Source organism: Osmerus mordax, chromosome 6 (genome assembly GCF_038355195.1).
Source record: "Osmerus mordax isolate fOsmMor3 chromosome 6, fOsmMor3.pri, whole genome shotgun sequence".
NCBI lineage: Eukaryota > Metazoa > Chordata > Actinopteri > Osmeriformes > Osmeridae > Osmerus > Osmerus mordax.
This window is the reverse complement of record NC_090055.1, coordinates 19,730,963-19,746,065: the sequence shown is the minus strand read 5'-3', so window position 1 is coordinate 19,746,065 and position 15,103 is coordinate 19,730,963. Positions and strand designations below refer to the sequence as shown.

At 49.6% G+C, this 15,103-nt stretch overlaps 1 protein-coding gene across 1 annotated transcript in view; it reads left to right on the top strand.

Moving 5' to 3' along the window:
- The window catches only part of triob (trio Rho guanine nucleotide exchange factor b), an 81,673-nt gene that overhangs the window by 60,683 nt on the left and 5,887 nt on the right, over window positions 1-15,103 (top strand). Inside the window, exons 37-52 of the mRNA XM_067238884.1 lie at window positions 608-703; window positions 2,347-2,480; window positions 3,266-3,332; window positions 5,685-5,788; window positions 6,120-6,189; window positions 6,273-6,362; window positions 7,085-7,177; window positions 7,335-7,385; window positions 9,030-9,107; window positions 9,488-9,679; window positions 10,299-10,476; window positions 11,027-11,769; window positions 13,202-13,449; window positions 13,958-14,084; window positions 14,236-14,263; window positions 14,692-14,854. Of these exons, the coding sequence (XP_067094985.1) occupies window positions 608-703; window positions 2,347-2,480; window positions 3,266-3,332; window positions 5,685-5,788; window positions 6,120-6,189; window positions 6,273-6,362; window positions 7,085-7,177; window positions 7,335-7,385; window positions 9,030-9,107; window positions 9,488-9,679; window positions 10,299-10,476; window positions 11,027-11,769; window positions 13,202-13,449; window positions 13,958-14,084; window positions 14,236-14,263; window positions 14,692-14,854 (2,462 nt within the window). The remainder of the gene's footprint in view (window positions 1-607; window positions 704-2,346; window positions 2,481-3,265; window positions 3,333-5,684; window positions 5,789-6,119; window positions 6,190-6,272; window positions 6,363-7,084; window positions 7,178-7,334; window positions 7,386-9,029; window positions 9,108-9,487; window positions 9,680-10,298; window positions 10,477-11,026; window positions 11,770-13,201; window positions 13,450-13,957; window positions 14,085-14,235; window positions 14,264-14,691; window positions 14,855-15,103) is intronic.

Here is a 15,103-nt window from a genome sequence, read left to right as displayed (position 1 = left end):
ATTATCTCCCTTTCTTCCCTCTCTCATCTCTCAATTTTTCTCTCCCTCAATTCTTTCTCCCTTTCTTTCTCCGACTCTTTCTCCCCCCTCCTCTCTCCCCCCTCCTCTCTCCCCCTTCCTCTCTCCCCTCTCCTCTCTCCTCTCTCCCCCCTCCTCTCTCCCCTCTCCTCTCTCCCCCCTCCTCTCACCCCCTCCTTTCTCCCCTCTCCTCTCTCCCCCCTCCTCTCTCTTCTCTCCCCCCTCCTCTCTCCCCTCTCCCCCCTCCTCTCTCCCCCGTCCCCCCTCCTCTCTCCTCTCTCCCCCCTCCTCTCTCCTCTCACCCCCCTCCTCTCTCCTCCCTCCTCTCTCCCCCCTCCTCTCTCTTCTCTCCCCCCTCCTCTCTCCCCCCTCCTCTCTCCTCTCTCCCCCCTCCTCTCTCCCCCCTCCCCCCTCCTCTCTCCCCCCTCCTCTCTCCCCCCTCCTCTCTCCTCTCTCCTCTCTCCCCCCTCCTCTCTCCTCTCTCCCCCCTCCTCTCTCCCCCCTCCCCCCTCCTCTCTCCCCCCTCCTCTCTCCCCCCTCCTCTCTCCTCTCTCCTCTCTCCCCCCTCCTCTCTCCTCTCTCTTGTCAGGCTTCTTCCAGACTGGGAGGAAGACCAGGCAGCTCAGAGACTCCCAGTGCAGCTGAACTAGTCAGCGCCATCGAGGGGCTGGTCAAGAGCAAGATGGTAAGATAGAGGAGCTCACACACCCTCACACACTCTCTCTCACACATCTCTCACACAAACGCACACATACACTCTTTCACTAGCACACACCCACTCACGCATACACACACCCATTATTTTAAAAACACCCCCACAAACACCCCCACAGACACACACAGTGGTGAGTCTGGCCTGGCCTGGTAGCAGTGTGTGTAGGACCAGTCATCTGTAGGAATGTGAGTCCGCAGCACCAACTATCTCTGGGGAGATATCTTGAACGCCTCTTCTCTCAGCCTCTACCCCTGCCTCTACTCCCAGCCTCTTCTCTCAGCCTCTACCCCTGCCTCTACTCCCAGCCTCTACCCCAGCCACTTCTCTGAGCCTCTACCCCTGCCTCTACACCTGCCTCTACTCCCAGCCTCTTCCCTCAGCCTCTACCCTTGCCTCTACTCTTGCCTCTACTCCCAGCCTCTTCTCTCAGCCTCTACCCCTGCCTCTACCCCTGCCTCTTCTCTCAGCCTCTACCCCTGCCTCTACTCCCAGCCTTTACCCCTGCCTCTACCCCTGCCTCTTCTCTCAGCCTCTACTCCCAGCCTCTTCTCTCAGCCTCTACCCCTGCCTCTACTCCTAGCCTCTACTCCCAGCCTCTTCTCTCAGCCTCTACCCCTGCCTCTACCCCTGCCTCTTCTCTCAGCCTCTACCCCCAGCCTCTTCTCTCAGCCTCTACCCCTGCCTCTACTCCTGCCTCTACTTCCAGCCTCTTCTCTCAGCCTCTACCCCTGCCTCTACTCCTGCCTCTACTCCCAGCCTCTTCTCTCAGCCTCTACCCCTGCTTCTACTCCTAGCCTCTACCCCAGCCTCTTCTCTCAGCCTCTACCCCTGCCTCTACTCCTGCCTCTAGTCCCAGCCTCTACCCCTGCCTCTACTCCCAGCCTCTACCCCTGCCTCTTCTCTCAGCCTCTACCCCTGCCTCTACCCCTGCCTCTTCTCTCAGCCTCTACCCCTGCCTCTACCCCTGCCTCTTCTCTCAGCCTCTACCCCTGCCTCTACCCCTGCCTCTACTCCCAGCCTCAACCCCTGCCTCTACCCAGCCTCTTCTCTCAGGCTTGTAGCACACTGCTGGAAGTATACTGTTCTGTACTGTACTATATTGTCCTATCTGTACAATACTGTACTGTACTATACTATCCTATATGTACTGTACTATACTGTCCTATATGTACTGTACTATACTGTCCCATATGTTCTGTACTATACTGTCCTATATGTACTGTACTATACTGTCCTATATGTTCTGTACTATACTGTCCTATATATACTGTACTATACTGTCCTATATGTACTGTACTATACTGTCCTATATGTTCTGTACTATACTGTCCTATATGTACTGTACTATACTGTCCTATATGTTCTGTACTATACTGGTCTATATGTACTGTACTATACTGTCCTATATGTACTGTACTATACTGTCCTATATGTTCTGTACTATACTTTCCTATATGTTCTGTACTATACTGTCCTATATGTTCTGTACTATACTGTCCTATATGTACTGTACTATACTGTCCTAAATGTTCTGTACTATACTGTCCTATATGTACTGTACTATACTGTCCTATATGTTCTGAACTCTTCTAACCCCCCTGTGTCTGTCTCAGTCTCTGGAGGACCGCCCCAGCTCCCTGCCGGTGCGACCGGAGGAGGTCAGCAGCCCCTCCCTCTCCTCCCTCCTGTCCTCCTCCCCCCTGGACGACCAGGAGGAGCACAAGGCCGGCCTCCTCAAGAGACGCCAGTGAGTTCCTCATCCCAGACCAGCTAACAGCTGCATGCTAACTCTGTATCTCTGTAGCTATGTGCATGCTATCTCTGTAGCTATGTACATGCTAACTCTGTATCTCTGTAGCTATGTGCATGCTAACTCTGTATCTCTGTAGCTATGTACATGTTAACTCTGTATCTCTGTAGCTATGTGCATGCTAACTCTGTATCTCTGTAGCTATGTACATGCTAACTTTACATTTTACATTTACATTTAGTCATTTAGCAGACGCTCTTATCCAGAGCGACTTACAGTAAATACAGGGACATTCTCCCCGAGGCAAGTAGGGTGAAGTGCCTTGCCCAAGGACACAACGTCATTTTGCACAGCAAGAATCGAACCAGCAACCTTCGGATTATTAGCCCAATTCCCTAACCGCTCAGCCACCTGACTCCTAACAACTTTGTATCTCTGTAGCTATGTACATACTAACCCTGTATCTCTGTAGCTATGTGTATGCTAACTCTGTATCTCTGTAGCTATGAGCATGCTAACTCTGTATCTCTGTAGCTATGTACATGCTAACTCTGTATCTCTGTAGCTATGTACATGCTAACTCTGTATCTCTGTAGCTATGTACATGCTAACTCTGTATCTCTGTAGCTATGAGCATGCTAACTCTGTATCTCTGTAGCTATGAGCATGCTAACTCTGTATCTCTTTAGCTATGAGCATGCTAACTCTGTGTCTCTGTAGCTATGTACATGCTAACCCTGTATCTCTGTAGCTATGTGCATGCTAACTCTGTATCTCTGTAGCTATGTGTTGCTGGAACTGGTGGAGACTGAGAGAGACTACGTCAGAGACCTGGGGTCAGTGGTGGAGGTGAGAACAAACGCACACTCCTGGATGTGTGTGTCCTGACTGTGTGTCTGCCCTGACTGTGTGTGTCTCCTGACTGTGTGTGTGTGTGAGTCCTGACTGTGTGTGTGTGAGTCCTGACTGTGTGTCTGCCCTGACTGTGTGTGTGTCCTGACTGTGTGTGTGTCCTGACTGTGTGTGTGTCCTGACTGTGTGTGTGTCCTGACTGTGTGTGTGTGTGAGTCCTGACTGTGTGTGTTTCCTAACTCTGTGCGTGCGTGTGAGTCCTGACTGTGTGTGTGTGTGAGTCCTGACTGTGTGTGTGTCCTGACTATGTGTGTGTGTGTGTCCTGACTGTGTGTGTGAGTGCAGTGACGTGGGGTGATGTCAGTAAGAGGATATGCACTGAGTTATGAAAGAAAAAAAACAAATTTATTGTTAGGCTAATATGTCAAAACGGTAAACGCAGTAAACAGTACAAGCAGCCGCTGACTAGCACAGCCACATAGCCAATATTTTCTTCCATAACAGTCTGTTTGAAAAAATCTAAAAAATGTTGTCCCTTTTGCTGCAGTAGTCCATCTAAGTCTGGTGTAGACCTCCGTCTTGCTATTAACTATTTTTTTTTTATAAAATCGAGTTTCGAGAAATTCCTCAACTCTGTGATATCGGCTGCTATCATTTTGACTTGAATTTCGCTGGGATACAAACAAAGTAGCTGGTGTAATGACGTTAGTTGCGCAAATGTCCAGTAAAATCTCGATTTTCATTGGTCCATGTTTGATACGTAACGTAGGTGATTACTGGCATAACATATTTACGTGCAAAGGCACAGCGGAGTTGTACTTTTCAACGTACATGTTGAAGAATACAGGATCAAAGTGCGCATGCACTGAGTTTTTCGCTTGTCGTCCGCAGTGAATGTACAGTGAAAACACTGCTTATTCTATAATAATTTTTGTATTTGATTATGCGTAACTGATACATTTGTCATCGTAACGTCTTAACACTTGGAATAACAGACATATTGCATATTGTGGCAACCAAGGGGCGCAGCCAGGACCACACAGCACAGCACCACTCAAAAGCACGGTTTGTGATATGCCAAAGCAGGCGTTTATTACCATAATCAACAAAAAAAACACAAAAAGAAATGAGCTTCTTCCTCGGATGAGGGAACGGTCAGGACTGGTCTGGCTGGGCTGTCTGGACCCTCCACTCCTCACTGAAAAGACACAGTAGGGTTAGGTTTGTAGTCATCGAACGTGTGTTGGAGTCCAGCTTCTACTCACTTCTAGTGATCTCCCCTTGCGGCAGGGGTGGCCCGCCTTTTATAGTGGGGCCATCCTCCATCCCACTCATGAGCCGCACCTGTGGAGCTCGTTGTCTCTTCTGGGGACGGACCCCGGACATATCTTCCCCCGATCACCTGACCCCGGGCTCCAAGGTGCCGCTGTCCAAGGTGCTGTGCCCCTGGGATGCCACAATATATAAATCACAATAATAAACAGTAATAATACAAATACAAGTTTATTAAATACAATTATTTTAAACATTTTTACGTTTGAATTTTGGCAGGGTAGGCAGTGCCTACCTTGCCTACCCAGACTGCACGTCACTGTGTGTGTGTGAATCCTGACTTTGTGTGAGTCCTGACTGTGTGTGTGTGTGTCCTGACTGTGTGTGTTTGTCCTGACTGTGTGTGAGTCCTGATTGTGTGTGTGCCCTGACTGTGTGTGTGTGATTCCTGACTGTGTGTGTGTCCTGACTGTGTGTGTGTCCTGACTGTGTGTGTGTGAGTGCTGACTGTGTGTGTGTCCTGACTGTGTGTGGGTGTGTTTGTCCTGACTGTGTGTGTGTCCTGACTGTGTGTGTGTGTGTTTGTCCTGACTGTGTGTATGTCCTGACTGTGTGTGTTTGTCCTGACTGTGTGTGTGCCCTGACTGTGTGTGTGTGAGTGCTGACTGTGTGTGTGTCCTGACTGTGTGTGTGTCCTGACTGTGTGTGTGTGTTTGTCCTGACTGTGTGTGTGTCCTGACTGTGTGTGTGTGTTTGTCCTGACTGTGTGTGAGTCCTGACTGTGTGTGTGCCCTGACTGTGTGTGTGTGAGTGCTGACTGTGTGTGTGTCCTGACTGTGTGTGTGTCCTGACTGTGTGTGGGTGTGTTTGTCCTGACTGTGTGTGTGTCCTGACTGTGTGTGTGTGTTTGTCCTGACTGTGTGTGTGTCCTGACTGTGTGTGTGTGTTTGTCCTGACTGTGTGTGAGTCCTGACTGTGTGTGTGTGTTTGTCCTGACTGTGTGTGTGTCCTGACTGTGTGTGTGTGAGTGCTGACTGTGTGTGTGTCCTGACTGTGTGTGTGTCCTGTGTGATCCAGGGTTACATATCCAGAATGAAGGAGGAAGGCGTTCCAGATGACATGAGAGGCAAAGAAAAGATGCTGTTTGGGAACATCCACCAGATCTACGACTGGCATAAAGAGTACAGCAGCTGCTCCCTTTACTTAACTTGATTAACTTCATATATGTAATTGTGTTAATGGAATGGCAAAAAGTATAACTACTATTCCCTTTACTTGATTTATTTACTTGAAATGTAAAGTATTTAATAACTCACAAAAATATATAACTATCCTACACCCTTTACTAACGCAGTAGCCTTGGTTTGAGACTTTTTCATGTGAATATCTTCATATAATTTTTATTTCAGTCTAGGACTGGGCTTCACCCATGTCTGAGAAACAAGCTGAATGAGTCTTATCTACTAAACCATTTATGCACCACACCTGATGTTGTACGTGTTTTGTCATCAGGTTCTTCCTGGGTGAGCTGGAGAAGTGCCTTGAGGATCCTGATAGGCTGGGAGCGCTGTTTGTCAAACAGGTGAGCGAGGATCCCTGTTCCCATTGTCTGTCACCTCTCATGGGTGTACAGTTCTGACCAGCATCCCTCTTTCCTCACCTCAGGAAAGGAGGCTGCACATGTACATCGTTTACTGCCAGAACAAGCCCAAGTCAGAACACATCGTGTCTGAATACATCGACACCTACTTCGAGGTGAGAACTCTCTGCTCTGGACACACTATGGCTATTGTTTGTTTGTTTGTTTGTAAATGTTGAGTCTTTAAGATTCCAGATATGCACGTAGATTGTACGGTAACCGAGATATGGATTAATTGACTTTCCCTGGATTTTAAATTAGTTGTTGGTCAGGAATTTAAGCACCAGTGTGTGTGTTTTAGTTTTTTTGTGTAGTTAAGCAGACTTATGAATGTATGTGTCTGTGTGATGTGTGTGTGATGTGTGTGTGATGAATTTTTGGTTCTCGCTGTGATATATTGTTTTATTACTGTTGCTTGCTTTTTCCCACAGGTACACTTGCACTTATAGCTGTTCATGTTGTTTGGTTGTGACTTGTTTAACTACATGCTCTTATGGTTCTTCCCTTTGGCACTTACTTTGGTTGTTCACAATGTGTGCTTCATGTTTTGGCTACTCGCGATGTTTTTTGGCTATCTTTTTGTTATGATCAGTGACCTATGCACTTTGTAAAGCTCTCTCTTGGAAGTCGCTTTGGATAAAAGCGTCTGCTAAATGAATAAATGTAAATGTAAATGTAATGTGTGTGTGATGTGTGATGTGTGTGTGATGTGTGTGTGATGTGTGTGTGATGTGTGTGTGATGTGTGATGCGTGTGTGATGTGATGTGTGTGTGATGTGATGTGTGATGTGATGTGTGATGTGATGTGTGATGTGATGTGTGTGTGTGTGTGTTTCAGGAGCTGAAGCAGCGTCTGGGTCACAGACTGCAGCTAACAGACCTACTCATCAAGCCAGTGCAGCGCATCATGAAGTACCAGCTCCTCCTCAAGGTGAAACCTTCAGTTTAAGTTGAGGTCACTGTCAACAACGTAGTGGTGATTTATGTACTGTATATTGAACTTCTAAAGCTTGCTGGAAATGTTAAACAAGGACATAACTAAACAAGTAAAAAGCATTAATTCTCTCCTATGTTCGAACCCCACCCAGGATTTCCTCAAATTTTCCAAGAAGGCTGGAGTAGATACTGTTGAGTTGGAGGTGAGGCCAACTCCACTGATTTACTGGACTTTATGCACATACAATATCTGATGTGTCTTTATCAGATCAGTTTCTGAAGTTATTATTATTATTGCACAGTTCTTTGGCACCTGTCTCTGTAATACTGTGAGCACTGTGCTCGTCTCATCCTTGGTTATCTGCAGTAATACTGTAAACACTACTTGTATGTTGGATAAAAGCATAAAGAATTGTCAATTGTAAGGATGATTACATGTGGTTGGTGGTCCTCACTCTGGGCCTCATTTACTAACAGGATTGCGCCCATTTTAGGCGTACAATAGCGAGTAAAGACATAAAACCGTATTTACAAAGGCAGCGCACTTGAGTAAAAACACAGATTACCGCTGCTGGGAGGGTATAAGGGAAAGTGGGCGTGTGCCGCAAAGAGATGGGAGGAGAGGTGTATTTCTTCCTTGTAACATGTTTATGTTAGCTGTAACTTCGTGAACCTATATTTCTATCTCCTGTTCGCTGAATCTTCTTTTCCTTTTCCTTGAATCACCCATGGTGGCAGTAACATGCAGGCGATTTCTCCCATCTTTTAACGGCGCACTAATTAACACTAAAGGGCGGAGTAAAGCGCTGATTTGCCTGACGAGGATCTGGTTTGATAAATACCACGCAAAATGCGGAAATACACCGTGCACTATTTGCGGTTGGGCAAAGGCATAGATTAAGCTGCGGTCGCAATGTTAGTAAATGAGGCCCTCTGTGTCTGAAGGCCTGCTTCAGTTCCAATGTGTCAGTGTTCCAGTGTGTCAGTGTTCCAGTGTGTCAGTGTTCCAGTGTGTCAGTGTTCCAGCTTGTCAGTGTTCCAGTGTGTCAGTGTTCCAGCTTGTCAGTGTTCCAGTGTGTCAGTGTTCCAGCTTATCAGTGTTCCAGTGTGTCAGTGTTCCAGTGTGTCAGTGTTCCAGTGTGTCAGTGTTCCAGCTTGTCAGTGTTCCAGTGTGTCAGTGTTCCAGCTTGTCAGTGTTCCAGTGTGTCAGTGTTCCAGCTTATCAGTGTTCCAGTGTGTCAGTGTTCCAGTGTGTCAGTGTTCCAGCTTGTCAGTGTTCCAGTGTGTCAGTGTTCCAGCTTGTCAGTGTTCCAGTGTGTCAGTGTTCCAGCTTATCAGTGTTCCAGTGTGTCAGTGTTCCAGTGTGTCAGTGTTCCAGCTTGTCAGTGTTCCAGCTTGTCAGTGTTTCAGTGTGTCAGTGTTCCAGCTTGTCAGTGTTCCAGCTTGTCAGTGTTCCAGCTTGTCAGTGTTTCAGTGTGTCAGTGTTCCAGTGTGTCAGTTCCAGTGTGTCAGTATTCCAGTGTGTCAGTAGTCCAGTGTGTCAGTATTCCAGTGTGTCAGTGTTCCAGTGTGTCAGTATTCCAGTGTGTCAGTATTCCAGTGTGTCAGTATTCCAGTGTGTCAGTTCCAGTGTGTCAGTATTCCAGTGTGTCAGTGTTCCAGTGTGTCAGTGTTCCAGTGTGTCAGTGTTCCAGTGTGTCAGTATTCCAGTGTGTCAGTATTCCAGTGTGTCAGTTCCAGTGTGTCAGTGTTCCAGTGTGTCAGTGTTCCAGTGTGTCAGTATTCCAGTGTGTCAGTATTCCAGTGTGTCAGTTCCAGTGTGTCAGTGTTCCCCTCTATGCTCTCAGAAAGCAGTGGAGGTGATGTGTGTCGTGCCAAAAAGATGCAACGACATGATGAATGTGGGTCGACTGCAAGGCTTTGAGGTGAGGCCCAACAATGTTTTAAAATGAAGTGATGTGGTGCTGTTTCCTGATTCAAGATCATATCGAAAGCACCTTTTGGTGAAATCAATACCCGATACCATATTCACACGAATGTTTCTGCCTGAAGAATCTTGTCAAGCGCAGATATTTAAAGTGTCTGCTGGTCTCTGAACTTCCAGCAGATGTCAGCGTCTTCCTTAATCAAGCCTTGTTCACAATGTTGTGTATACAGTTTTTCACGGTTCTGTATTGCCCTGTCCGTGGAGGGTGGGCAGGGCAAGACATACTCGCTTTGTACCATCTGTGTTCTGATCGGTCATACAACAGTATGTTCCAGGAGTGTTTATATGAATCAGTCTGCTCCTCTTCTTCCTGTCCAGGGGAAGATTGTAGCCCAGGGCCGTCTCCTTCTTCAGGACACCTTCATGGTGTCCGACCAGGACAGTGGACTTCTTTCCAGGATGAAGGAGAGGAGGGTCTTTCTCTTTGAGCAGATAGTCATCTTCAGCGAGCCGCTGGACAAGAAGAAGGGCTACTCCACCCCCGGCTATCTCTTCAAGAACAGCATCAAGGTGACTAGCTGTTGTCCACGGTAGTGATGTAATACCCCACACTGTTAGCCTACATACTGTGACCACACTGTGGTCAGCTGGCCAAACTAACAACCAGACAAACCTCTGAAGCAGAAGATGTCAACACTGATAATAATGTAAAGTTGTCCTAAACTTACAAGACCTCCTCTCCACTCTCTGTCTGTCTGTCTGCCTGTCTGCCTGTCTGTGTCTGACTGTCTGTGACTGCCTGTCTGTCTGCCTGTCTGTGTCTGCCTGTCTGTCTGTGTGTGTCTGCCTGTCTGTGTCTGTCTGTCTGTCTGTGTCTGTCTGCCTGTCTGTGTCTGCCTGTCTGTCTGTGTCTGCCTGTCTGTGTCTGCCTGTCTGTCTGTCTGCCTGTCTGTGTCTGCCTGTCTGTCTGTGTCTGTCTGTGTCTGCCTGTCTGTGTCTGCCTGTCTGTCTGTGTCTGCCTGTCTGTGTCTGCCTGTCTGTGTCTGCCTGTCTGTCTGTGTCTGCCTGTCTGTGTCTGCCTGTCTGTCTGTGTCTGCCTGTCTGTCTGTCTGTCTGTCTGCCTGTGTCTGCCTGTCTGTCTGTCTGTGTCTGCCTGTCTGTGTCTTCCTGTCTGTGTCTGTCTGTCCAGGTGAGCTGGCTGGGTCTGGAGGAGAGCCAAGACGACACGTCTAAGTTCACGTTGACGTCGCGCTCCTCTAGTGGTGCGCTGGAGAACTTCGTTCTGCAGTCCCCCAGCTCTGCCGTCAGCCAGGTGTGGATCCACCACATCAGCCAGATCCTGGAGAACCAACGCAACTTCCTCAACGGTAACCAAGTTCACGCTGTCCACGTTCTCCACATTAGACCAATATTGTCTGTTGATTCAATTCATCTCTACTTCTCTTTATGTCTTCTTCACTATCTCTCTCTCCATCTCTCTTCCTCACCCCTCCCTCTCTTTCTCTTTTCTTCACTCTTTCCCCTCTCTCTCCCCCCTCTCTTTCTCTCTTTCTCTCTCTCCCCCCCATCTCCTCCCCCTCTCCTCCACTCTCTCTCTCGCCCACCCATCTCTCCCCCCCTCTCTCTCCTCCCCTCTTTCTCTCTCCCACCCATCTCTCTCCCCCTCTCTCTCTCCCACCCATCTCTCCCCCCCTCTCTCTCCTCCCCTCTTTCTCTCTCACACCCATCTCTCTCCCCCTCTCTCTCTCCCACCCATCTTTCTCCCCCTCTCTCTCTCCCCCCCTCTTTCTCTCTCCCACCCATCTCTCTCTCCCCTCTCTCTCTACCACCCATCTTTCTCCCCCTCTCTCTCTCCCCCCCTCTTTCTCTCTCCCACCCATCTCTCTCTCCCCTCTTTCTCTCCATTCCTCTCCCCAGCTCTGACATCCCCTATTGAGTACCAGAGGAACAATGTGGGCGGTGGCGGGGCAGGAGCTTCCCCTAGCGGCGGCATCTGCTCCGGCTCCGTCCTGGCCGGGGGGTCGTCCCTGTGCGGCCCCCGCTCCCGAGCCTCCCGCATCCCCCAGCCCTCCTCCCGCCTGCCCCAACCCGTCCACCACCACCATCCCCTGGGCCCCGAGGGGCCCGACAGGACAGCAGGTACGTGGCCCCCCCGCCTGCAGCCCCCTCCTGATAGCCCCCACCCCCCTGAGGCCAGTCGGGGGGACCCAGATCCCGCGGCCCCCATGATGAGGGTCCTGGATGGCCCTCCCTGCAATGGCATGGTGTCTGGTGCAGATGGCAGCCCCAAACAGGGGCACAAAGACCCCCCTGTAAACCCCCTCCCACAGATGCCTGTGGCCCCGCTGAACACCAACCCCAGGGTGGGGACTGTCTCTCCCTTTCCATCCCTCGTGTCCCCTGGAGGTCTTGGGAAGGACAGTCCCATTGCAAGTAGCCCAACCCAGAAAGGCCCCTCTTACTGGGCCTCAGGCCCGGCCTCCCCAGCCAGCAGGCCTGGTTCCTTCTCTTGGCCCAGTGATGGTGGGGACTCCCTGGGATGGGGGAGCCATGGTTACAGCCACCATCGCCGCCAGTCTGCACACAGCAAGGACATAGACCGCATGAGTACCTGCTCGTCTACCAGTGAGCAGTCCATACACTCCATCCAGAGCAACGGGGTAAGCGCCCTACCTGAGGCCCAGGCTTCAGTTCGGCCTTGTGCAGCGACTAACTCCAGCACTAGCACATGCCCTGGCTAACTCCAGCGCTAGCACATGCCCTGGCTAACCCCAGCACTAGCACATGCCCTGGCTAACTCCAGCGCTAGCACATGCCCTGGCTAACCCCAGCGCTAGCACATGCCCTGGCTAACCTCAGCGCTAGCACATGCCCTGGCTAACACCTGAACTAGCACGCCGCCTGGTTAACCGCAGCTCTAGCACACACCCTGGGTCTGTACCGCTACAGGACTACCAAAACCCCTGACAAACTAAATCTAAGTTTGTCTGTGTATGTTGACTCTCTGCCCTTCTACTCTGCTCACTGTGAGTTTACTGTTAAACTCTTTCTTACTAACATTTTCTGCGAATGAATTTTGTTATGTTTCCATCAAATGGTTTTTCTAATTCTCCGCCGTACAAGAAAATATTCTGAAGTGACATTTGCTTCATCATCAATGTTTTGAAGAGGACCTCAAAGAGGAAGTATAGAAATATGTCATTTCCTGTTTGCTTTGGTTAGGCATTTGTTCATCCTGTTTAATTTTTTTTTGTGGGTTTGTGGGTTTGCACTAGTTTCTCTGCAGTTTGACCCTGTCAGCAAGGCCACGTGCCTGGAGTATCTTTCTGCTGGACACCATGTCTGTAGTAAGAAAGAATCATTTGTAGATTAAGCTTTTATCAGACGCTTTCATCCAAAGCAATATTCAGGGAGGATTTGAACCTGCAACCTCTTGATGTGTAGTCGAATGCTTTAAACACTGAGCTACACCTAAACCCCCAGAAACCTGCTGTAATGCAAATGCCTCCTCCTCTCAGTCCTTTCTCAGAAGAGCCTTCTCTGTCCAGACACTAACCATGCCACCTTCCTGCAACCTGCACTCCACGTGTCATGAGCTTGCTAAATAGGACATAAACATATACCTATTGTGCAAAAATATCCTTCTGTCTTCTATCCAAATCTGTCTTCCTCTAGATTTTGGGGCCTTGGTAACAAACCCTTTTTCTATGACACCGTGCACGCATTCATGCGTGCCAACTTGTTAGTGTAATCAATAGACTTGCGAGTTCTATTTATGGTAAACGAAAATAAAAGCACAGCAAACTATATACACTTCTGATTAACTGTGTGTATTATCCTCTTCCTTCATCTATCTCCTCGCCTTCCACCTTCTCTTCATCTGTACTCCTCTCTTCCCCCCTTACCTTTCCTTTTCCTTCCCCCTCCTTTCCTCACCTCTCTTTCTGTCTCTTCCCTTCTCCTCTCTTCCTTTTCTCCTCTCCTTCCCCCTTCTTTTCTCTCCTCTTCCCCCCCTCGCTCCCTCCCCTCCTCCCCCTCCCCTCCCCTCCCTCCCTCCCTCCCTCCGTCCTCTCCCTCCCCTCCCCCCCCCAGAGTGAAAGCAGCAGCAGCAGCAGTGTGTCCACCATGCTGGTGACCCAGGACTACGCCGCGTTGAAGGAGGATGAGATCAGCGTGCTCCAGGGGGAGGTGGTCCAGATGCTGGCCAGCAACCAGCAGAACATGTTCCTGGTGTTCCGCGCCGCCACCGTGCAGGGCCCGGCGGCCGAGGGCTGGATCCCCGGCCACGTGCTTGGACACACCTCCCCCGCCTCCCCCGATCACCCCGAAGGCACCGTCAAGTAAGAGCCCACAAACCCAACAAACATGAATGTTGTCCACCGCTTCACAGTTACCGGGTGGTCTGTACTGGGGAGGACTGTGGTGTTACACCGGGTGGTCTGTACTGGGGAGGACTGTGGTGTTACACCGGGTGGTCTGTACTGGGGAGGACTGTGGTGTTACATTGGGTGGTCTGTACTGGGGAGGACTGTGGTGTTACACCGGGTGGTCTGTACTGGGGAGGACTGTGGTGTTACATTGGGTGGTCTGTACTGGGGAGGACTGTGGTGTTACATTGGGTGGTCTGTACTGGGGAGGACTGTGGTGTTACATTGGGTGGTCTGTACTGGGGAGGACTGTGGTGTTACACCGGGTGGTCTGTACTGGGGAGGACTGTGGTGTTACACCGGGTGGTCTGTACTGGGGAGGACTGTGGTGTTACATTGGGTGGTCTGTACTGGGGAGGACTGTGGTGTTACGGTATCAGAAGGTGCCTCTTCTCACTCCGGCTGTTTTCGTGCTGGTCAGAAAATGGTCGTCGTGGCACACGGCCCTCCGCCTGAGGAGGAAGACAGAGAAGAGAGACAAGGACACCGCAAAGGAGAACGGCTACCGTAGATCTCACAACAGTCTGGCTACTAAAGTGTCTGTCAAGGTAGACTGGCGAGCCCAACGTTTTCCACTTGAGCCTTTGAAACTACATTAGTTGAACCATACATTAATTCTAGTGATAGCAGGTTGTAGTATTTGGGCAATATTCAGCTACTCATATTTATTTTATGTTATGCTCTTTTATTCCCTTTTAGCTTCTGAATCCCAACTACATGTATGATGGTAAGTTGGCATATCTGTGTCATTGCATGGATTGAATTTAAAACGTTGGCAGTGCTGGTTGGATTAGGAAAGATTAACGGAGATTGTAAAATGCCCAATACTATATTGCAAACATGCTTTTACCAAACTTTGCCTTGTTCATCTTAGTTCTGACCCTGCTATGTGGACTCTGCTCTAGTTTAGTTCTGACTCAGTGCCTCCATAATTCTGCCTCGGCTCTGCTCTCAGCTCTGCCTCATCTGTCTTTTTTTCCAGCAGTCCCTCTACTCTGCCTCATCTCTGTGTCTCTCTCCTTCAGCTCTGCCTCTATTCTGCCTCATTCTCTGCCCCTCCATGCAGACTCCACTCTCTCATCTCTGCCTCTATCCCTTCAGCAGTCTCCATTCTGCCTCATCTCTGCCTCACCTCTGCCTCTCTCCCTCCAGCAGTGCCTCCAGAGTTCCTCTTGCCTCTGAGTGATGTGGTGTGTGCGTGCGGAGAGAGAGTCACTCTCAGGGGGAAGGTGTGTGGCCTCACCCGAGCCTCTGTGTCCTGGAGAGGCCCTGACCATGCGCCGCTGGCCAGCAACGGACGCTTCTGCCTGGGACACAGGTGAGCAGCAGGCGCAGTCACTGGCAGTCCTGCCTTCAGAACACTGCTTCTAAAGGCAGGAATAGCTCATGTACTGTACATTCACAACAGCGCTAATCAGAGTATTGGTATGCGGAATTATGTTCTTGACTTCCTCAAAGTACTTACTGAACAGCAATCATCTTAATCAAGTAACTTCATTTAATAATCAGTTAGTAATCAATTAGTCTCTCATGTAGTAATGGGGAGACCTGCCCTAAATGCTTCAGT